This window comes from Cydia amplana, chromosome 19 (assembly GCF_948474715.1).
Source record: "Cydia amplana chromosome 19, ilCydAmpl1.1, whole genome shotgun sequence".
Lineage (NCBI taxonomy): Eukaryota > Metazoa > Arthropoda > Insecta > Lepidoptera > Tortricidae > Cydia > Cydia amplana.
The window spans coordinates 15,178,122-15,202,194 of record NC_086087.1 but is presented as its reverse complement, the minus strand read 5'-3'; the positions used below and the strand labels follow the sequence as shown (position 1 = coordinate 15,202,194).

General features: G+C 37.4%; 1 protein-coding gene across 1 annotated transcript in view; it reads left to right on the top strand.

Moving 5' to 3' along the window:
• Window positions 1-6,301: 6,301 nt before the first annotated feature.
• LOC134656904 (potassium channel subfamily K member 18) overlaps window positions 6,302-24,073 on the top strand; it is a 30,277-nt gene continuing 12,505 nt past the window's right edge. Inside the window, exons 1-7 of the mRNA XM_063512452.1 lie at window positions 6,302-6,408; window positions 6,860-6,960; window positions 13,225-13,369; window positions 15,956-16,092; window positions 16,360-16,461; window positions 16,912-17,012; window positions 22,943-23,070. Of these exons, the coding sequence (XP_063368522.1) occupies window positions 6,392-6,408; window positions 6,860-6,960; window positions 13,225-13,369; window positions 15,956-16,092; window positions 16,360-16,461; window positions 16,912-17,012; window positions 22,943-23,070 (731 nt within the window). The 5' untranslated portion in view covers window positions 6,302-6,391. The remainder of the gene's footprint in view (window positions 6,409-6,859; window positions 6,961-13,224; window positions 13,370-15,955; window positions 16,093-16,359; window positions 16,462-16,911; window positions 17,013-22,942; window positions 23,071-24,073) is intronic.

Sequence of the window (24,073 nt, the reverse complement as noted above, 5' to 3'; positions counted from 1 at the left end):
TATGTTTACGAGGAGCGTTCAAAAATACATATTACGTTGTCACCGGCGTATTATCTGGTCAGTTCGAGAAAAGTTGGTTTCAAGTGATTTATTGTAAAAAGATTTTATTTTTAAATAAGATAAAAGATAATTTATTCAAGTAGGTATAATTACAATGCGGTTATGAACGTCAAATAAAGCTAGGTAGACCGGCTCCAACCCTCTGCCCCGAGAAGATTTAAATCCCCCCTCAATTGGAGGAGGGTATCCCAATATGGGACCGGCAACAAACTCGGCGGGACATATCTTTAAAAAAAAATACATCTTATAATTAACATGCATTACGAGAAAATAAGTAAAAAAAAAGCGGCCAAGTGCGAGTCGGACTCGCCCATGAAGGGTTCCGTATTTAGGCGATTTATGACGTATAAAAAAATAACTACTTACTAGATCTCGTTCAAACCAATTTTTGGTGGAAGTTTACATGGTAATGTACATCATATATTTTTTTTAGTTTTATCATTCTCTTATTTTAGAAGTTACAGGGGGGGGGGGGGACACATTTTACCACTTTGGAAGTGTCTCTCGCGCAAACTATTCAGTTTATAAAAAAATGATATTAGAAACCTCAATATCATTTTTGAAGACCTATCCATAGATACCCCACACGTATGGGTTTGATGAAAAAAAAAATTTTGAGTTTCAGTTCGAAGTATGGGGAACCCCAAAAATTTATTGTTTTTTTTCTATTTTTGTGTGAAAATCTTAATGCGGTTCACAGAATACATCTACTTACCAAGTTTCAACAGTATAGTTCTTATAGTTTCGGAGAAAAGTGGCTGTGACATACGGACGGACAGACAGACGGACAGACGGACAGACAGACAGACAGACAGACAGACATGACGAATCTATAAGGGTTCCGTTTTTTGCCATTTGGCTACGGAACCCTAAAAATACAATTTAAATTACTATAGAATTCATGCAATTATACACATAAGGTGTAATAGAAATTTGATTTAAAAAAATATACATATGTACATGAAATCATACAAGTACGAAAACATACCTCTTTCAGAAAACATACCAAATTCTTACAAATTAAATACCTAAGCATGAACGCTTTGATGAGATATTTTAATGAATATATTTCTGTCAGTCGATAGGTAATCATTGGCGCATTTTGCCGAACTTTATGAAAATTTGACAGCTATTTAAAAATTATAATGAGCTAGCTTAATATAGGTATAATGACACCCGATAAGTTTTAAATGTTCATAGAAATAATTAATTGCTGCAAACCAGGGATGTAACGGATGTGGTTTTATCGGAACCGAAAGCGGAACCAGATGTTTTAAATTTAGTTTATCGGAACCAGAAACGGAATCGGAACCGAAAACGGAACCGGAACCAGAACCGGAGCCTGAGTTAGTACTATCAGTAGGTATACATTACACAACACAACACATATGAATAGGTACTTTAAATTCGAAAACACGAATAAACCAGAACATCATTACAGTAGCACGTGGCAAGCGGGGCTATGAGCGAATGACTGGTATAAACCTGTCTGTTTTTGATGTACACCGCTCATGTCACGCTGCCGCGCTAAGCATTGACATCCGATATAACTTCCGTTTTAAAAGTAACGGAACCGGAACAGAAACGGATGTGTAATACCAAACGGAAGTTCCGACTTAACGGAAACGGAAACGGAGCTCTGTAACATCCCTGCTGCAAACATTGTTTAACTTAGAGGAAAAAAATTCTAATACAAGAGGTACATAATGAAAACAAAAAGCTTCACTTTCGTAAGCCTTCGGCTTGGTCTCTCTGGGGTCCCAAGGGTCCTCTCCGCTCTTAATCGGCTTACATATTTTGATATAAGGAACAACTACATATAACAAGTACCAAGTTGCATGCTTTGGTCAAGAAAAGTACCTAAGGTTTGACCTTTTTTTGTCGCAAGTCGCTAAGAACATTCACTGCAATCCATACCAACTGTTATTAGTGCAATTAGTTGGAACCCTTCCCACGTTATGTTAAAATTACTTCACTAAAACACATAAAATAATCTAGTCAAAGACCTTTCATAAATCTTAAATATCTTAAACTAAATAGACGTTTCTAATTGTACATGCAATAAAACCAACTCAAAGTACTAAATCTCCTTCTAGTTCTAAAACGACGTAAGTCTAGCAAAATTTTAGCGCTGATACGACTTTTTAAGAAGTACATAGGTGACTAACTTATCAAAGAAGTTGTATAGAATCTTAACGCCGTGGTGATAGAGTCGGTTATTGTTAGACAAGGATGGCAGTAAGTTGGTTAGTTGAAATGGTTAGCGTGGGCCGATGCCAAAGCAAAACCTAATAACTACAGAATGTTTTGTAAGACATCAGAGGTTTTGCAAAGCAAACGCTTCTTAGAAGCTAGTGAATAATGTTTGTCTAAAGCGGTTTAAGATGTTAGGACCTACTTAGTAGTATTAATTAAGATAGCGTTGTATTCAGACTACCAATTACTGACGACTTCGACAAATCAGTAAATTTAGAAATAGAGGAATTAACAACAGAGAGGAAGATGAGGACAACGTTTGTATGGATAATTGGTCGTCCCCGTTGCTTTTAAGAGCCCAGCTGCAAGTATTGTATCTCAGAGATTAGCGGCACTCACAATTTCTGATAACAAACGACCCGCGAGAAGAGAACACCTCGCGACAAGAAGACAAATCGTTGCCGCGATTTATACGCAGGTGCGAAGGCGATGATAACTCTAATTATTAGACCCGTCACTCAACAATGACATCCCATGATAGCCATTGGTCGATACCAATGGCTATCATGGAATTCTGGCATGATAGCCATTGGTCGAATACGATTATTCGGAGAAACAGTATCGCAAACTCACACAATCCATCTCTGTATATCTACTTATAGGTATTTTACTTAATTAGGGCGAATATTTTGGCCAAGATACCTACATTTAAAACTTTTTACATATCTTTTAAGCAATACTTTTCTAACAGTCCCGTTCAAAGGCAAAGTAAAGAGATCAAGCATACGTATTGCAATCTTGTATTTCACTAACAATGATTATCTGCAACAAGAATCCGCCCAAAACTTCTCTTTAACCTGGAACCCGATTCAGATTTAACATATTGTTATAGTTTATGACTGGTTTTGATACGAAATTGAAGGTCGCTCACTCTGATTGGTGCATGCGAAATTAAGTGAAAATCGTGCGTGAGAGTCGCGCCATTCACAAAGACGAACGTCAAGGTCTTATTAAAACCAGATCAAACCCGTAACAAATCGTTAAATTAGAATCATCCTCCCGAATACTGAATAAATAATGTACCAGTAAACCGAATTGTATAAACCACTCCCGTGTTCGGACCAAAATAGCTCGTTCACAGCGTTTATTCATCGGCGAATCTAAACAGCCGTGAGAATGACAAATGAAGTGCGAACGCTTGGCTTCACTTTATCGATGAATAATTAGCGACTGCTTTTATTAGTTTACGTAAGAAAGACGATACAATTCAAGAAGCTAATTTGATTTTTTGAAGATAGAGACCATAAGAGAGGGGTTAAGCGAGGAAAAGAAGGAAACAAAATATATGGCAAGCAACGCGTGGGTCTTTATATTTTATCTCAATTACTCTGAAAATATACTTCTGTTTAAAATTTTGCTTGTCCAATCCTTCGATTATAATTATCACTAGCTATTCCATACCGAAATACTGCTATGCTATGCAGGGTAACCATTTTGTACTCCTTATGAGATAGAGGACAGTTTTTGGCTTGCCCATGCAACATATCTATTATTTAGTAAATCTAAATAATAGTAAACGAATGACAAATGACGTGCGAATGCCTAGCTTCACTTCACTTTAACAATGGTTGTTTTCTGTCGTGCCTTTAAATTTTAACATTCATACGAAAAGATATTGGAAATACAGTGTTAAAAGTTGACAGTTATTAATATAAATGTTGACTGGTTTATATTTATAATTCTTCGCTTCGTTTCTTTTCATGATATAGAATACAAACGAGCAGACGTATCGCCTGATGGGAGGCAATCATCGTTTGCAATCTTATTTTGAAGCTTTTGAATCTTACTCCTACACATCAAAATATACATACATCGTTCTTTCCAATAATATCATAAAACGGGATCAATAATTAGTCATTTCTACTTATAACCGAAAGAACTTCGTAATTCAATGAATATTTCAAAGGCGGCGGGGAAATGAATGTCAGCAGCAATAATTTATCCACTGGTAAAATATGATGTTTATAAATATCTTCATTTGATCAAGTAATGTGTGGAGGCATTAACTAGCGGGTGCACACCGACCGGATGGCCTCGCGCTAGTTACTAGAGAAATAATTTTGATCGACTATGGTATGGCAAATACGTAATGCAATACGGCCAAAAATGGGTTATATTTTTATCAACACATTTTGTAATCTTTATTGCAAAGAGATAAGGTCTACTATCGACCATTTATACGTAAGTTTCTCTTTGCACAGTGTGGAAAGGGTAATTAATGGATAGAGTAAATAATGGCGTTATTCTGTGAGGAATGGCTTCTTGTGAGCAACACAAGGATATCTACCCTATAAATAGGAATGAAGCATGCTTCTGATTTAACAATTTGTGGCGATTTTGATCTTATTTTGATCAAGGTCGTATCAAAACCAGGTTAAACCATAATAAATAGTTAAATTTGAATAAATTTAAAAGTGGAATACGCTCTTATGGGAGATTTAGTTCGGGTCCCCTTGACTTGAATTATGGTGGAAAAATTTGCTGGCTTTGGATGAGGTCTTGGTAGCTCAGATGGCAGAGCGCTGGAGTATCGATCCAGAGGCCGTGAGTTCAAGTCTCACCGCAGACTGTAATTTTTCCACTTTTAAATTTATACTAAGCTCAATACCATCGTTCGCAGACGTTTCTGCTAGTTAAAAATTCAAATTGGTGGAATTAGAATCGACCTCCTGATTTTGTTTGGAGAGTTGAACAGCGGATATGTTAGTGTTTAATAAATAATGATGTTTATCAAAAAATAAACTACACGTTAAAGTAATCCAGGTCTTTAGATAAGGTAAACTTAAAACTAGGAGTTAGATTGTAATTTAAACATTTGTTATGGTTTTGATGCGTCCTTGAAGAATAACTTTGTACCTATATAATACTAGCTGAGGTACCCGGCTTCGCTCAGAAAGTAGACATGTGACTGTGTGGTAGTTGCAAAAATCAAATGGCGCCCAATATTCCAGAGTTCACAACATTCGAGAGTGTTCTGGAACATTCGACAACCCTCCAGAATGTTCTTAAATGATGTGGAATGCTCTCGAATACTCTCGAACGCTCTGAAGTGTTCTAGAAATGTCTAGAGGGCGAAATTATCTACCCTTATATCTTCAAAAGCACCACCCTTCAGGTAAAAAGAGGAACCTTCATCATGGAAATATATTCCAGAATATTCTGGGATGTTCTCGAACATTCGAACCTCACGACGGATCTTGCTTTATATACCCCTACCAATAGGTAGCTCCGCTCGGACCCTATAAAAAAGCGTTCGAATGGTCCAGAATATTCCAGAACATTCGAAAGTGTTCTGGAATGTTCCACAATGATCTAGGCTGTTCTCAAACATTTGAAAACATTCCAGAATATTCTGAAATGCTGTGGAATGCTCTCGAATTTCCCCGAATGTTCTGGACTGTTCTAGAAATGTCTAGCCTCCGAGACCCGAGACACCACCCCAGGTACAAATTTTTGAAGGTATATGTTTCACGATCGATTCTGAACTTTCGTCTATTAAGTTAAGGTTCAATATTCAATAACAATATGACTGCTTCTAAGTCTGGGTGTGGGCGAAACTTTCAGCCCTTATATCTTCAAAAGCACATGCTTCAGGTAAAAACGGGAAACTTCTTCATGGACGGGAGATAGAGGGCTACCACACCATACAACTTCATCGATCGTATCGGGGCTCATTTCTGAGTTTTAGCGGCACGCACATTGTACACTTTCTTTTATAATATATATTGATTATACTCGTAGCCCTCGCCTCGTAGTACACTCATAAACAAATTTAGTGGAACGCAAAAAAAAGTTTAATTACTAACTTTGAAATTGATTTAGAAATTCCTCATTCATCATCAATATTTCATTGTTTCAGATCCTGCCGCAGTCTGATATAAGCGGAAATAAAAACATGGCGATTAGTTAGCAAAGACTACAAAATTTTCATTCACATAAATTTATGCAACGCAATGACACAATTTATTACTAAGTGCTACTAATCGACACATCGCTGAGAAATGCTCATAGGTGGAAAGAGTTTTGACATGTGGTGAATCCAAGATGGCGGCTCTATACGCGACAGGATGACAGCATGCCCCGGCGCAGGAGGTCAGTATTTTAACACTACGTTACCACGCAAAACAACAGTGAGGAGGCCAATTTTTCGTCTAAACTATCATAATTATGAATAGACTTAATAGACATTAAATATTCACTTATCTACTTTAAAATAGGTCGGTAGGAGGAGGCGAGATTTTATCCAGAGGGAATACAGTATAATTATGATATAATTTAAAAAGGGGGTGTACACTGTATATATGTTTTTAAAGGATCTCCAACGGACATACAACACTCCTGAAGTTAGGCCCCTAAGTCCCCCAGATCTTTTTCACGCCCTTAATAGCTTCAAAAAAAAAAATCGTACCTACTCCCATCTTAAAGTCTGGTAACGTCCGTCCGTCCGGTCCGTTTTGTCCATGGGCAATGTTAATAGCTTACCATCGTCTGCTCGTTTGCCTCCTAAATCATAAACTTAAATTGTTAAAATATTAAATTGCAGGAGACTAGCGTCGCGCCTAAGGGACTACCTGCGCAATTTCCTGGCTTTTCTGTTCAGCAACGTCGGCGTGGTGGTGCTGGTCGTCGCTTATACTGTGGCTGGTAAGTTGTTGTATGGCTTTAGTATTCTTCTTCTAGAATAATAGAAGAATGGCTTTAGTAGAAGTTCAGCGGAGCGTACGGTGGAGCGGGCAGCGGGAGCGTCAAGCCATCCGTGTGACTACTCGCAAATATTATAGCATTCGTTTGTTATGAACGCAGCACGCCCCGCTGCTCGCTTCGCTCGAGCGTCCGTTTTATTAGTACTTGGCATAACTAAGAGACAGTGGGACTTTATAAGTTGCAGCATATACCTTCCTATTAGTGATGGGTAGGACATCAATTTATAATGAGTTTGTATGAGTACCTCATTTTCTAAAATGAGGTGTTACAATGTCTTACTTCAAATGAGGTGAGGTACTAGCATATTTTCAGTATCGACTGTTCCATTAATTCCAACAGCGACATTTTTTTTTATGTGTATACATATTTATGTATTCATCACTTCCTTTATAAATAAATAAATAGTAATATTTAATTGGAGTGCAATTCTGGAGGTTAAGAATAGAACTTTTGGGAGACTCGCGAGTGAATTTGAACGGATAAGAGTTTTTTGAAATTTGAAGTGTGTGAATGATTTGTGTGATGGTGGCAAGAGATGTTTGTGATGCGCGCGAGTAAATGAGTAAAATGAATAGAGGAGTGAAGTAAGACATTTTTGCGGTACGAAGTACTGCGACAAATTAACAAAATGAGTGGTACAAATGAGGTGCCTCACGAGTGAGCGACTCAACACTACTTCCTATCCCTAACAACACTTCTGTACTACCTGCATTTCAGTTCGCCTTTAGAGCCCACGTTCTGTATTAAGGATGCACTCACGCTAGATCGGGCCGCGGCCGGCCCGGAGCTACCGGCTTCGTTTTCTATGGAAAGCACCACGTGATCACCGATCAACCCTCATAAAAAATGACGTGTTGACGCCTCGGCCCGGGCTCGGCCCGGTCTAGCTTGAGTCATCCTTTAATGATGGTAACTATATTGTTACGTACAATATTTCGAAATTAGTTTGCGATCATTGTAGCGTTAATAATTCCTAATCTTCACTGACACAGACAATTAATTTGTTCTGGAATCGCGTTAATATTTTACTAGCGATTGGAGAGAATGATAGCGATCGTCATGAACACAGTTTTGGAGTCAATTCATTACGCGATATAATTAATGGGGGGTAGTAGGGATGTACCGTCTTCAGGAATTTCCCGACTTAATGCGATTCGATGCGATAGATAATGTACCGAAACGAAGTGCCAGAACTATATACCGTAAAACGGGGTGAGGTGGGTTATGAATGGGGAAAAAAGGTTTGAGAGGGAGGTGAGAAGGGATTTTAAGGCTACTGCTACGAAAATAATGTATGCCAATTTAAAATGGAGCTATAGTAATACGCATAATAAAAAAAAATCGATCCTACGATCTTCCAAAATCACCTTTGTATGAAAACCCCTCTCACCCCAAATACGAGGCACTACGGGGTGAGGTGGGTTTCCTCTTTATCGTCAAAGTTATGAAATGGAACTACCCAAAATAAAATAAAAACTAAAATACAAACGTCCGGAACACTTATTCTATATGTACACCATTCAGTTTTCATATGTAAAAATAAAATGTTATCGAGGTTTGAATTTCAGTTTTGACCCTACTCACCCCATTTTACGGTATTTATTTATAATTATGTAACCTTTAAACATTCTTAAGTACGGTGGGGTAAAAGAAACTAGGGAAAATAACCGTTTAGAGATTACCTACCGTAGAAGGATAAACATATAAAAAAAATTACGTACAAAGAGCAAAACAAACTATGTTTCTCTTATAGGAAACAGTCGAGCACGAAGCCAAAGATGCAGTTGTCCTTATCGCACTAATTTTAGGATCCGCCCCGTTAGCGCGACGGAGATATTCACCTAAACTTCTCGAATCTGAGAAGCGGCTCAGCTAGCTGGCCATTCCGCTTATCTCTACTTGCCAAAATCTTAAAAACCGGCCAAGTGCGAGTCGGACTCGCCCATGAAGGGTTCCGTATTTAGGGGATTTATCTAAAAAAAAACTACTTACTAGATCTCGTTTAAACCAATTTTCAGTGGAAGTTTACATAGTAATGTACATCATATATTTTTTTAGTTTTATCATTCTCTTATTTTAGAAGTTACAGGGGGGGGGGGGACACATTTTACCCCTTGGGAAATGTCTCTTGCGCAAACTATTCAGTTTAGAAAAAAATGATATTAGAAACCTCAATATAATTTTTGAAGACCTATCCATAGATACCCCACACGTATGGGTTTGATGAAAAAAAAAATTTGAGTTTCAGTTCTAAGTATGGGGAACCCCCAAAATTTATTGTTTTTTTTTCTCTTTTTGTGTGAAAATCTTATTGCGGTTCACAGAACACATCTACTTACCAAGTTTCAACAGTATAGTTCTTATAGTTTCGGAAAAAAGTGGCTGTGACATACGGACGGACAGACAGACGGACAGACGGATAGACAGACGGACAGACATGACGAATCCATAAGGGTTCCGTTTTTTGCCATTTGGCTACGGAACCCTAAAAAACTACGAACAACTCGCCTTAACATTCGATAAGATTTTCCTTTGTTTAATAAAAAACGATTTATGGAATATTCCTATAGCCCGTCCCTAATGCCACACAATGCCCAGTAAAAAAGAAGCCAAGTTCTTTCAATTTAACATACAAAGAATGGCAGGCTCGGAAAAGTATTTTAAGTCTTTTATTGTTAGAAAATTTGATTTATGAGTGGTTATTAGCAAATATTGGCGACTCGTGGCAATTAAGCAGCACTAGTGATGAGACAAATATTTTTATAAAATAACAAATTAATACTTATTTCAATGATTCATTTGCGCAAATCCAGATCATCCAGCGCAACATTGGCAACTTTTCCCCACAAAAACAATAGCAACCTAAAAGGCTTTTCCCATCAGTTAATCATGATTACGGGACCCTTGCTGGTTCGAGCATTAGACCCTATCACTCACACTTGGATGTCGCGGGTCGTAGTAAAAACAATTACCCTTTTCAAGCCACCAAAAAAGCGAACAGGCCATAGATTAAACTAGATGTAGGAGGCAACATCAAGTATGTGGAATATTGCATACATAGTGATGATCAACTACGCTTTTGTATTTCATGTATATAAACTACTAGTGGCTCTATGAGCTGTAGATAGACGTTATTTTTGTTGTCCCCTACACTTTTTTTTCAAATTTGGGTTTTTTTTTATGTTATTTCTACTCAGAATCACGAGCTCTTTCTATCCTAATAGGAGAAAAAAAGTGTCCTAAGGTTTTTATTTCCATTACGTTTTTCATAGACTTTGTATGGCGGTCGCGGAATGGAAAGATCGAAAAATGTATGGAAATTTTGGGACACTTTTTTTCTCCTATTAGGATAGAAAGAGCTCGTGATTCTGAGTAGAAATAACATAAAAAATCCCAAATTTGAAAAATAAGTGTAGGGGACAACAAAAAAAAACCGCCCAGATACCTCGTGAGATAAGCTTAATAAAAATGTAAAAACAGAAAATACTGCGTTGAGTCATTATCGCAGCGTACTCACAATGGTTTTGAGTGACGTAGACCCGGGTATTAACACTTAAGTCCTTAATGCCAATTTCTACTATTTTGAACATTTTACAAAAAACTAAACGACAGAATAATTATATCTAACGAATATGCTAAAAAAAATCACGAAAATCGGTTAAAAAATGCTACTGCAGAGGAGAATATCTGGACATACGAAAGTATTTTCGCCCAAGCTGACTTGGAGATTGTATTATTGAGCGTTATAACGCTCAATAAAACACAACGAGACAGATACCTACAACAGAGCCCTTCGCTAACCCTCGGTCAAATATTAATTTGAAGTTAGTGTCAAGAGAAAAGTTAATTTTTCAGCGAAAAATAATATTTGAAAAGGTCTGTGGATACCGGAACCTTTATAAGTATTAATTTGTATTAGGGCGGGCCAAAGTTGTCCCGTAATAAGTCTCGTAGCAATAACTTCCCGTTCGGTCCGTCGGAGCCCGTATTTTAGTTGAAAGGGCGTGGCAATTTATGTTCCAATGAAATTGGTCCTTGCTCTATTGACTGTTTATTCTTTACATAAAAACTATTGGCTTTTTAGTATTAAACCTAGCACTTAATGAAAAACTGGGTAAACCATAGACATAGATAAATGTAGCTTAACAATGTCGTTTTAAAATGAGAGCGTACCTTTGCGGTAGCGGCTGGGTCAAGTGACTCTTAAGAATTAATTTACAATGGGGTTGGCAACTGTCAAAGGTTTACATAGATGGCGCCATCATAGCTTGCACCTTTCACTAGTTTAGTTCTATGAGATTTGGCTTAAACGGCTGGCAACCAGGGCATACAATTATATTAAAAAAACTGGCACAATTGTAGGGATCGACAGGGCAAGCTATGCTGGCACCATCTGCTAATACTTTGACCGGCCAACCTTATTCGACCAAAGTTCCGCATAATAGACAATGTTGAGCAACTAAAAGGTAACAATAAGGTAATCGCATTAGGGCATGAAAAGGCCAAAGGGAGAACCATTCAGGTCTAATGAAGCCTCATCTCTGCCCTTTGTCTTTGTCTTTTCACAGGTTGTATTAGCTTGAAAGGAAATTGAGGTTTGAATGGGTTTCGCTCATAGATGACTTATGTATCGATAGAGCATATAATGTAATGCCCCTCGCACGAGGCATGTGAGCATTTTCTCAATGTCCGATCCGACATCAGATGTAGGATCAGAATCACGAGCTCTTTTGACCCTAATAAGTGAAAAAAAGTGTCCCAAAATTTCTATATATTTTTCGATCTTTCCATTCCGTGACCGCCATAAAAAGTCTATGAAAAATGGTAACGGAATGGAAATAAAAACCTTGTGACACTTTTTTTCTCCTATTAGGATAGAAAGAGCTCGTGATTCAGAGTAGAAATAACAGAAATTCACAAATAAAAAAGGTGTCGTCCGCGTAGTTGGGCCGCGCGGGGCGCGCCGGCCGGCTTTAGCGGTTCCAAAACTGACAAACATTACGCCTACACATGCGCCCACAAACAAAAATTATCGGTTCCTACAGGTGACGGGGGCATCCGACATGGCTGAAATTATCAGAAGTGCCAATCCGACTACTGTTAAAGAGTGCCCTGTAGAATGAAAATGTCTTTAGCAATAGGTAAAGATTTCTTAAATGAATAAGTAAATAAACAACGAAAAACAAATCATGTTGTACATTTTACTTCTATCCGATATCAGATGTTTGTACATGCCAGTATGTTATTTCAATCAATCAATCAGTTTATTTGCAATAAAACATACTTAAATGCATGCAAGTACGACATGCAAATACATTAATGCGACATCTATGGGAGGCAGTCTACTTTCGAATGTTTTGTTTTTGCAGTTCATTATATTATTGCTACGTATTGAAATTGGAGTTTCCAAACAAAGGTATTGTGTACCTATTGTTCCAATTTATTCGTCCAAAAATAGTATATACAGGGTGCTTCCTGTAACAGGAGCAATAAATTAAACTGTAGGCTGTACTCCTCAAACTGACCAACATTTGTTCAGCAACTTTTTAAAATTATGAATCCTTTAGACTTCCTCTTTTTCATACAAAATAAATATTGCCTTCAATGTACGCTGACATCAGTGTGTTTGACGTTGCTTGTCACGCTTCAAACATAACAAAATTTGCAATACATTGCGTCTTAGAATAAACTTTAAAGTGTAATAAAAACCAAAACCCGAGTTATTTTCAAAAGTTGCTGAACAAATGTTGGTCAGTTTGAGGAGTACAGCCTACAGTATAATTTATTGCTCCCGTTACAGGAAGCACTCTGTATATTTTAACAAAGAAAATAGGGTTTTATTTACCTCGTAACACGTGTTCCTATCAAATGTATCTGAACAAAGGATTAAAATACGTGTATGATGGATACCTAGTGGGAACATTCGCTGCCGACGGGTGAGTCTCGGTAGCTCAATTGGTAAAGTGGCAGGCTGGCATCCCTGATTCGCGAGTTTCTATCTCGATCGAGATAATTTTGAATCGGCCTACCCGTCTACTCTAACTTGAATAGTAGAAAGTGAGGGAGTGTCATTATAAGCGCCATATTTCATACAAATTTGACATTGACGACATTGCCACACTTCGTTATTACAAATGCAACGCAGAGTTAGCTTGGTCTGATTCTTTTCATTAACTTTTTATATAAAATACTTTTATTTTACAGGTGCATTTATGTTTCGAGCGATAGAGGGTGCGAGCGAGATGGAGCGAGCGCACAACATGACGCTAGAGCGAGACAACACGGCGCAGTGTCTATGGCAGGACGTGCTCAAAGTCAACATATTCAATGACACATATCTTAAACACAGGTAAGAAAACATACATGGAGTCATACAGTGTTTAAAATATGAATTTGATTAGTTATTGATACTCGTGTTATACGAGTACCATAAAACGGGGTGAGTAGGTTTCGCGGGGAGAAGTGGGTTATGAATGGGGAGAGAAGGTTTGAGAGGGGGATGAGAAGGGATTTTAAGGCTACTGCTACAAAAATAATGTATTCCAATTTAAAATGGACCTATAGTAATACGCATAATAAAAAAAAATCGATCCAACAATCTTCCAAAATCACCTTTGTATGAAAACGCCTCTCACCCCAAATACGAGGTACTACGGGGTGAGGTGGGGTTTCCTCTTTATCGTCAAAGTTATGAAATGGAATTACCCAAAATAAAATAAAGACTAAAATACAAACGTCCGGAACACTTATTATATACACCATTCAGTTTTCATATGTAAAAATAAAATGTTATCGAGGTTTGAATTTCAGTTTTGACCCTACTCACCCCATTTTACGGTACGATTGTAAAAATACTACTGGCATTGCATGCCGTATACACCAATAATAATGTATGTAGTAGTTCATGTGACTGCTACATAATGAATGTGTCTCGCTCTCAGCTCGTTTCATAAAAACTTTACACTAGTTTATACCATACCTAATTAATGATCATTATTATTCTACAACCAGTAAAAAGAATTCCCTGAGCATTTGTAAACAAGAAGCAATCGCACCGCATAGTTTAGCGAGCGATGCTTGCGTCGGCATCCGAGCGCTCGAGACTCTATGGAGCATTACATTCCCCACGTGACTGCATAAAGGAGAACTTTATACTGAGCATGTTGAGCATTTATTTAAGATTTTAAAGACTTGTAGGGTTCAAAATCAAAAAAGGGACAGAAATACGAAAAAAAATATCCATCGATTTTGCAACGACAAAGTGTGCCGGTGGCCGTTAAGGTCGTGCTTTTAAAGGAATTTGAAATTTATGAGACTTTTCCACACTCTATCTTGACAAATCGGTGCAGAGTTGAGTTGGACTAATTCTAAAAAATATTATTCTCACATCGAAGTAAAAAGAATTCCCTGGGCATTTGAAAACAACAAGCAATCGCACTGCATAGTTTAGCGAGCGATGCTTGCGTCGGCATGCGAGCACTCGAGACTCGATGGAGCATGACATTCCCCACGTGATAACGTGACTGCATAAAGGAGAACTTTATGACAAGTATGGTTTAAAGACCAGTAGGGTAGGGTAGGGGATAGGGCAGTTACAATAATGAAATGCTTTCGGTTTTAAGAGTCACACGGACCCGGCCGGCCGCCAAAAAGCCATTCCCTGACGACAGAAAATTTTACGTATTAGTATTATAGTATTACATATCTGGTTGGTACTGATTTTCATTGCCTTTTTTTCACGATTTCTGGGAAAGTTGCTCTGTTTGAAAAAACACCATGTACTTATAAATACTTAAATACATAGAAAATATCCGTGACTCAAAAACAAAAAATATCACAAAAATAAATTCTCTTCCCAGGATTATAGATAGGGTCACTATCCATTAGGTAAGACAGGTCGTCGAAAGCTAAAACTCCTACTCCTCATTTTTTTTTCTTGTAGGAGTTTTCAGTCCAATTTATTTACCGACGCCAGAATAACGTTGGACGCAGTTATGCGAACGCACTGCTTGTCGAACGATAGTCAGTATTAACTGACAGATTTAAGCTTTATTGCCTTTACATAAGGTTTATGACAGATAATATACTTGCCAATGGAATGGTTGAATGGTGGTAGTAATTAACCAAATTTAAACCTTACTTGAACGACATAAGGTCGATGAAGGATAGTTAACATATGAGTGCAGTTGGTTGAGCACTAATTGATTCGGAAGTTCCGTCGGCAATAGCATCGTCTAGTGCATACTCAATGCATATTGCATGTGCACACTTTTATTGCTAAAGGAACGGGGGATTGAAAATATATTGACGTTTGTACGTGGTATTCGATGTAAATACACATATTTATTTTTACTAGATGGAGAAGAAATAGTTAAGCGGTTGAGCTGATAAAAGTTATCTACACATGCATCTACTCTTTTTCTGAGTCTAGATTAAGTCGAAATTTGAGCTATCTCCAACTTGTTATCGACACGTCGAGTCTTTTGTACAGACTCGATATCTTTTCAGATTTTTTTAATTTTATACAAAAAAATCTAAAAAAGTCTAAAGTCTAAGTAGTAAAGTCTTTGGATAAAACTCATGTCATGAGATAGGTACACAAAATCATACATAGCGCCTATTGTTTCACTGTTAATTTAATCAAAACCTATAAATTGGCGAAGGAGTCTTTATTCGGAGGCTCGAGTCCCTTTAAGTTGAGCTTAAACAAGTATGTTTGAGCTCTCACTGGACTTAAATAAAAGATTCAGAAGTGGTATAAGCGCGGGTAAAAACGAGTAGGTTTCTTCAAACTTCCAAAATACCAGTTTTCCTACCAACACTACCTACTCACAGCAAAGCGGCAGGGAGTGAAAGCAGCAACATTATGTTAACGGCTTTGGTTCTATTGCGGATTTCCTCAATTCTAATTATAATTTAATGTATTTATTTTCAGGATAAGCATCACAATCCAGCAGTATCAAGACAAGGTGGTGCACGCAGTCAAACGAGGCTGGGACGGAGGCCGGTCTTCAAGACAGTGGTCTTTCTCGTCAGCCTTCCTGTATTCCCTCACTGTGATCACAACCATAGGTACGAATGCAAAAGGGCATTCGGTTATCTTTGTCTCTGTCTTCACCGACCTCTCATAACCCATCTTCTTCTTCCCAGACCATTATCCCATTTACTTGGGGTCGGCCTTCCCTGTTCTCTTCTTCCATTCTGCACGATTTAGTGCCAGGTGTGCGTCATTTATCTTACTCTCTCAAGCTTTTCTCCACCCATAACCCATACTCATGCAGGCATCTCATGCTTTCTTGATTTAAAAACTAAGAGAATTGTGCCTGTTTCCTTGTGCAGGATACGGGCATCTGTCTCCACGCACGAGTTGGGGCAAGGTGACCACCATTCTGTACACACTGCTGGGAATGCCTCTGTTCCTGTTATACCTCGCTAATGTTGGTAAGTCATTTAAATATGCGTTTGTGTATGAGTTCATAGAAAGATTTATTAACAAGCCAAAAACATTCTACATAAACAAGTCAAAAAATATTTCATATAATAATTTGTATTGTTCCTTAGTTAGATATTCTACATTCTTATGATTATTTCATGTTTAAACTCTTATTACATATGTATAAATATAAACTCTGTGCTCTGTGGAACATACCTACAAATTATTAACTTTAAATTTTCCTACGATGTAAATCAGGGGTCCCCAAACAATTAGACCCTAGCGCCAAAGTCAGGCCTTCACGTTCTTTTCGCGGGCAGGACTTGCAGGCTCGCGGGCCATATTTTGGAAACATGAAATAATATTAATATACCCCCTTCCCTTTGCCTTTGCTCACACACATGGCCGGGTTTTATTTACATATAAATGAAAGTAACTGGAATGTTATGTTTCTGCAGGAGAGCTTTTGGCGCGATGGTTCAAATGTATCTACGCATTGGTGTGCCTGTGCCGCGGCTGTCCAGGGTTCACCAGGAGACGAGTCATCAGGATACGTCAGGTAATATATACGCATCATGCGTTGACAGCGGTTGAGAGATAATAAACTGGAAACTATTTAAAGGGTCAATTTTCAAATAGGCATTTTTTGCTGTCCCACGGCTAAAACTCGAAGTCCATAGGACTTAAAAACTAGATATGTATATATTTTCATTCAGTGTATTATAAACTTTAAAAATAATGTACAACTGTACCTTAAATATTATTTGTTTCGGACAAAATCGCATTTGAACGTCCAAAAACCGCGAAATTTGCCGTTTTTCGCGTGTCCGAGTGGCGACATAGCCCAATAAAAAAAATCATAACTTTGGATGTAGACAACGTATTATTAATCAACAGGCCTCGGAGTTTTTTTAGCACGGTAAGACTAAGGAGAGCTATGGAGTCTTTGTTAACATTAAAATTAAGTTCATACTCATACTCATCCTCATTAATTAAGTACAAGTAAATTATGTACAGCTCTAGACCTAATAAATATCAGCGATCATCACAATAACGAAATACGTAACTATATATTCATGACATAATGTGACATCTGATTTACTCATACACATATTTAGGTAAAGAGGTTTAATCATAAGTGGCCTATCACTTAAAAAAGTACTTAATTACAATCCAGTGCAAAATTTCAGATATTTGTGGATCCGTCATAATGAAATCAGCAATTTATTCCGAAATTTGCCTTAAATGAATATATTGAAGTAACAAATCATACGTCTTAATATGTTGATACATGACATATGATGTCATTAAGTGCATTATCTAAAGCGGCCAGTGACAACGTATAGTTCCTTATCTTAACAGTAATTATAGTATGTAGGTACGTTAAGTACTTAAATAAAATATTGGAGCGATGACACTGCAATATGGGTAATATAATAATATTAACATACACATATATAGTCCGTCAACCAAATCTTGTCAGTAGCAATGTAAAGCAAACTAAAGTAGGGCAACACTCAATGAGCAGTATTGCGCTAAGAAAAGCAGCAATGTACATCGAACCAAAAGATTTTTTTTTCCGCTGAGCGCGCCCTGCGTACGTCAATTGTCACTCGCGGTTTATTGAAAAAATTTGAAACGGACGGACAATTTAAAAGCGATGTTAAAACAATGTTAATCAAAATGATGAACAAATTTGAAGATATCAAAAACAACTCCCTATCGTAGTGCTTATATTCTCTTTGTTCCCTATCTATGTCTTCTAAGTTTACTAAAATAAAATCATATCAAAATACAGATAATTAGATAGTGCATATATTTGTTATTTACAATATAATATGCCACTTGTTAATGTAAATTAGTGTACTCTTCTGGATGAATATGACATACCTGTGTAATTTTTTTGATTGGTATATATTGTAAAATAGGATTACATATTAAAAATAAAACAACTGATATTTGGGTGTTTATTTAATTTAAAGGTAAATAAGATAAGGGTCACTTTAGCTTACACTATAATTCGGGTCATTAATTGAAAAAATATAATGAAGTTACCAATGTTACCGGGTCACTTCAACCAAGCATAATACTCTGTAGTATTCTATTGCATCTTAGTAAATAGTCACAACTGATTGCTGAAAATATTAGACATGTGGGCCTATGGACGGTTTCCAGGACACAATTTATGGTCTTGTTGGATAGATTTAGGCATACGTTTTAATTTTATTTATGCCTTTTAACCCTAAAACAAAAAAACTGAACATAATCTTAAAAGTTCGAAAGAGTTCTTCCAGTATGTACTTGTCATAACCTCAATTTTTAGTAATGTTTACCATCAACGAGCATGATTGTACATTGTAGGCCCCTTAGCTTTGCTTATTCTTATTTAATGTATTGGTATTTAATGGTGACAGCAGAAATATCTCTTGAAACAGAAACGATTCAGAATGAAAACCAAATGAAAACAAATAAGGTGACGGCTGTCGTTCACGATCCACATTCCACAGATAAAACACAGATGACACGCATTTTGGAATTATTGGAACACAGTGTTGCTAACCCGCGATTTTTCAAATTTGCCGCCTTTTACTACTGACAAGATTTGGTTGACGCACTTTACATATTATTACTTTTTTATAATATAACATTTAATTAAATATATGTAAACAGAATTAATTACATATAAGTAGTCTAAGTATTTATAAAACGATTCGGACGAACTTAATTAATGAGGATGAGTATGAGTATGAATTTAATTTTAATGTTAACAAAGACTCCATAGCTCTCCTTAGTCTTACCGTGCTAAAAATACTCCGAGGCCTGTTAATCAATGTATATAATAAAAGAAAGTGTACAATGTGCGTGCCGCTAAAACTCAGAAATGAGTCCCGATACGATCAAGGAAGCTATATGGGGTGGTAGCCCGCTATCTGCCGTCCATGAAGAAGTTTTCCGTTTTTACCTGAAGGGTGTGCTTTTGAAGATATAAGGGCTGAAAGTTTCGCCCTCTGAGACCAAGAAGCAGTTGTTTTTGTTTTTGAATTTAGAACCTTAACTTAATAAAACAAAGTTCAGAATAGATCGGGAAGTATATACCTACAAAAATGTGTACCTGGTGAGGTGTCTCGGGTCTCGGAGGCTAGATATTTCTAGAAAAGTCCAGAACATTCGAGAGTATTCGAGAGCATTCCACAGCATATCAGAACATTCTGGAATGTAAGCGAATATTCGAGAACATTCTAGATTATTGTGAACATTCCAGAACACTTTCGAATGTTGTGGAATATTCTGGAACATTCGAAGCCGCCTCGGAGGCTAAACATTTCTGGAACAGTCCAGACCACTTGAGAGTATTCGAGAGCGTTCCACAGCATTTCAGAACATTCTGAAATGTTGTCGATTATTCGATGACATTCTAGATCATCGTGGAACATTCCAGAACACTTTCGAATGTTGTGAAATATTCTGGAACATTCGAAGCCGTCTCGGGTCTCGGAGGCTAGACATTTCTAGAACAGTCCAGACCATTTGAGAGTATTCGAGATACCACAGCGTTTCAGAACATTTTGGAACGTTGTCGAATATTCTAGAACATTCCAGATCATTGTGGAACATTCAAGAACATTCGAAAGTATTCGAGAGCATTCCACAGCATTTCAGAACATTCTGGAATGTTGTCGAATATTTGAGAACGTCCAGATCATTATGGAATATTCCAGAACACTTTCGAATGTTGTGGAATATTCTGAACTATTCAAAGGTTTTTTGTAAGATCATAGCTACCTATTGTGGTAACGTCGTGAGGTTCGAATGTTCAAGAACATTCCGGAATATTCTGGAATGATGTCGAATATTCAGAAATAGCCTAGAATCCAGGATGCCAGATCATTGTGGAACGTTCCAGAACACACTCAAATGTTGTGTAATGTTCTAGAACATTTTGGACTATTGGAAGCCTTTTTTGTCTTTACATGAAGAAGATTCCCGTTTTTACCTGAGGGGCGTGCTTTTGAAGTTAATTACACCCTCTAGACATTTCTAGAGCAGTCCAGAGCATTCGAGAGTATTCGAGATCATTCTACAATATTTCAGAACTTTTTGGAATGTTGTCGAATGTTTGAGAACATCCCAGATCATTGTGGAATATTCCAGAATACTCTCGAATGTTGTGGAATATTCTGGAACATTGTGGCCCATTCAAAGCCTTTTTTGTATGGGTGGAGCTACAGAACATTCTGGAATGTTGTCGAATATTCGAGAACATTCTAGATCATTGTGGAACATTCCGAAACACTTTCAAATGTGGAATATTCTGGACCATTCGAAGCCTTCATAATCTCAGGAGATTTTCGACAAACACTTCCAGTTATCCCTATTCCCTATGCTTTTCTCACGGTCAACTATAGGTACGGGTCGTAGGTTGTTATCGAGTTGGAAATAAAAAAAATGTACGTAGAAGTGGGTACAGGTATTGTAGTAAAAAAAACCTAAATATATTTTAAAGTTGTTACTTTTATTACAACCACCACACAATTCTCATGTCAGCTCCCTGAGCGAAGCCGGGTACCTCAGCTAGTAGCTTTATATTTTTAAAAAGAGCATTTTCTTTAGAATTTATTTAATAGTTTCGATAATTTAATGCTTTATTTAATAAAACAAGGGAAGCCTTTTTATCGTTGTCCCGCGCGGCACTTGTTTTGTTATGACTTAAAGATACCCCCCAAAATCTTCTTTGACTATTGAATAAGGATTAGATTAACTTTACGACGCAATAGCGCGGTTAGTTGGGCATCTATCACCATTAAGCATGCAAGCGGAAACAGTTTTATTTATGTAAAAACAGGTAATAATCTCTTTCGATATATTTTGGTACGACTACAATGACATTTGTATGGACGCTTCATATGTTGGTACACAGTCGTTTTGTGAACTACACGAGATCAAAGTTATTTACATCTCGTGCGCTTTTGAGTCCCTTACTACGCTCAAGATTCTAAATTAGATTCACTCGCTACGCTCGTGAATCTAGTATAGAATCTTTCGCTTGCACGGGACTCAAAATAAGCACTCGAAGAAATATCAAACTTTGATCTCTTGTTGTACAAATAACTATTATCGTTTATTATTTTTCCCTTTTAGAAACAAAATCCAACGTGTAACGTAAAAGCGTTGTTGGTACTTTTACCGATAGAAATAAACTAATAAAAGCTGGTTGCAAAATGCAGGCCGCCGAAGATTCTTGTTGGAGTCTGCTAAAAGCGATGCCATGTAAATCCTGTACAAAGTAGATCAGTTGAAAAGCAAATACGCAAACCGCCAAATAAACAGTGGCCGAAATAGAAAAATGACCGCGGAACAAACGAATAGAATAAATTTGAGGCCCGATTTGTCGCCCAGAGCATGAATATATTCCAACTTTCCCAAGCTCTTATCTATACTTGACAAAGCATTTGAAAACCAACCTCACCCTTTGCAGATTAAGGTTGAATTTGTAATGATGATTTTGAGAGAAATACGAGGTAAATGGCATATTTTTCCCGAGTTCACCCGACTATTGGTTTTCCAAACTGCTTTCTATGTCAGTTGATAAATATAAGGGCTATTTGCTCTGTGTGCGGGAAGTCGTGATCAGAAATGATAAAGCACGTTGCTAGTGAATTTAATGGGGGTGATTATTTTTCCGTCTTCTTTGGACCGAACGCGAATAAAAAACATAATTATATTTTCGGGGCCGGGTTTGAACCCATCCTTCACTTGGTAATAATAATGAGTTTCGTGGAACTTAAATACGATAAACTTAAATATGAAATAGCTTTTGATATTTAGGTACTTACCTGTCGCTTTTCGGTGAAGGAAAACGTCGTCAGGAAACCAGACTAAGTAGCTTTAATAAGGCTTTAAACTGTCTGTACTATTTTTGGGAAATATGGACTATATGGCCAAGAATCTTAAAGATGATTTTTAGAGTAAACATGAAAAGGAAGATTTCCTTCCTTTATGAATGTGTCCAGTTTTTACGAAAGCGACTAAACCAACCCAGAGGGGAAACTATATAGGCTTTACTGGGATTAGTCCGGTTTGCTCACTATATTTTCCTTCACCGAAAAGAGTGAAAAGACTGGTAAATATAAATATCAAATGAATATCTAGTTATCGTACCTACATAAGTCACAAAAAACTCATAGGGTACGAGCCGGGGTTTGAACCTGCAACCACCAGATTGAAAGTTGCACGCTCTTATCGCTAGGCTACCAGCTCTCTTAGTGTAAGGCCTGAGTAGACGCTCGAAGCGGAGCGTTCGGCGGGGCGTGCAGCGTGGCGTCGGGGTCAGGAGTAATTTGAGCAGCGTGCACTAAGGCCGCACCTATACGTTTTAATTTGTTTAACATGCACGCCGCACGCCACGCCCCGCTGCACGCCCAACTCGAGCGTCCACTCAGGCCTTACACTTAAGCCGGACCAAGTTTTTTAAATGTTTTTTTTTCTCAGTTGGAGCTGAGCGACGCCGAGAGCATCGAATGCCCAGAGCACTGGAGAAGGCGGGCGCCGTTTGTGTACGAGTCCGATGATACTGCGGACTATGGGCCACCAATGCCGCATCCATATCATTTTGCGAGGTAAGAGTTACCTATGTTAAACTCTACCTGGGCCGGTTGTACCAACCACAGTTAACGGACTGACTAACATCGCTCAGCAGAGTGAACTATGATATACTATTTACCGTACAATAAAATTTAGCGGACGCTTTAACGGTGACAGTCGGTTTGGTGCAACCGACCCTTATGCTCTAGATATAAATAATAAATAAATAAAATAAAATAACTTTATTTAGCATCATTTAGCTCATAACTGCTTACAAATAATAAGTGATACAAGATGATCTTATCATTGTACGTAAATAACTTGTGCACATAAGTTTTTAAGGTAAATGCAATGAAACATTGAGTAAGCGTCATCTGATCCCCGTACTAGTAAGAACTGTATCACGGTGGAACAGGATTCCCCTTGTCGTTGTTTACATTAATGTTTAATTATTATGAGTAGGACTATAATAACATGATTTTTCTTATAGTTAGATATGTGGGTAAGTTAAAGTTAAACACAATAGAAAAGAATCTGTTGGAAGTAACGAACAGTTAATTCGCTAAGCAAAACAACATTTCATTTCGCCATTTTGTCCCACAAATCTGTCATTTTGGGTAGTACATTGGATAATTAGACTGTTATTTTAGTATCTGAAAAAAGAAAATAAAAAAAATTAAGGTGTTTTGAATTGAGGTTATTTTGACCAGTATTTTGACAGGTATAATGATTGAAACATGTCAACTACAAAACGAAACTCGTCCGTTTTAATTTTATCAATATAATTATTCTAGTGTCTCAGAAGTCACGGTATTATAATTATAAGATTATCTCTACGTTACCATGAAACAGGGACTTTATACTTAATCATAATTTATTATATGTTTAGAGTACCTACTTAGTATTTAGGTCCTCATTGTCTTGATATTTAATTAACTGGGGTCTTTCACTGGAAGATTATGACTGTTTTATTCTAAAACAGTGTAGAACTGTCAGTTTTTAGGGTTCCGTACCCAAAGGGTAAAAACGGGGCCCTAT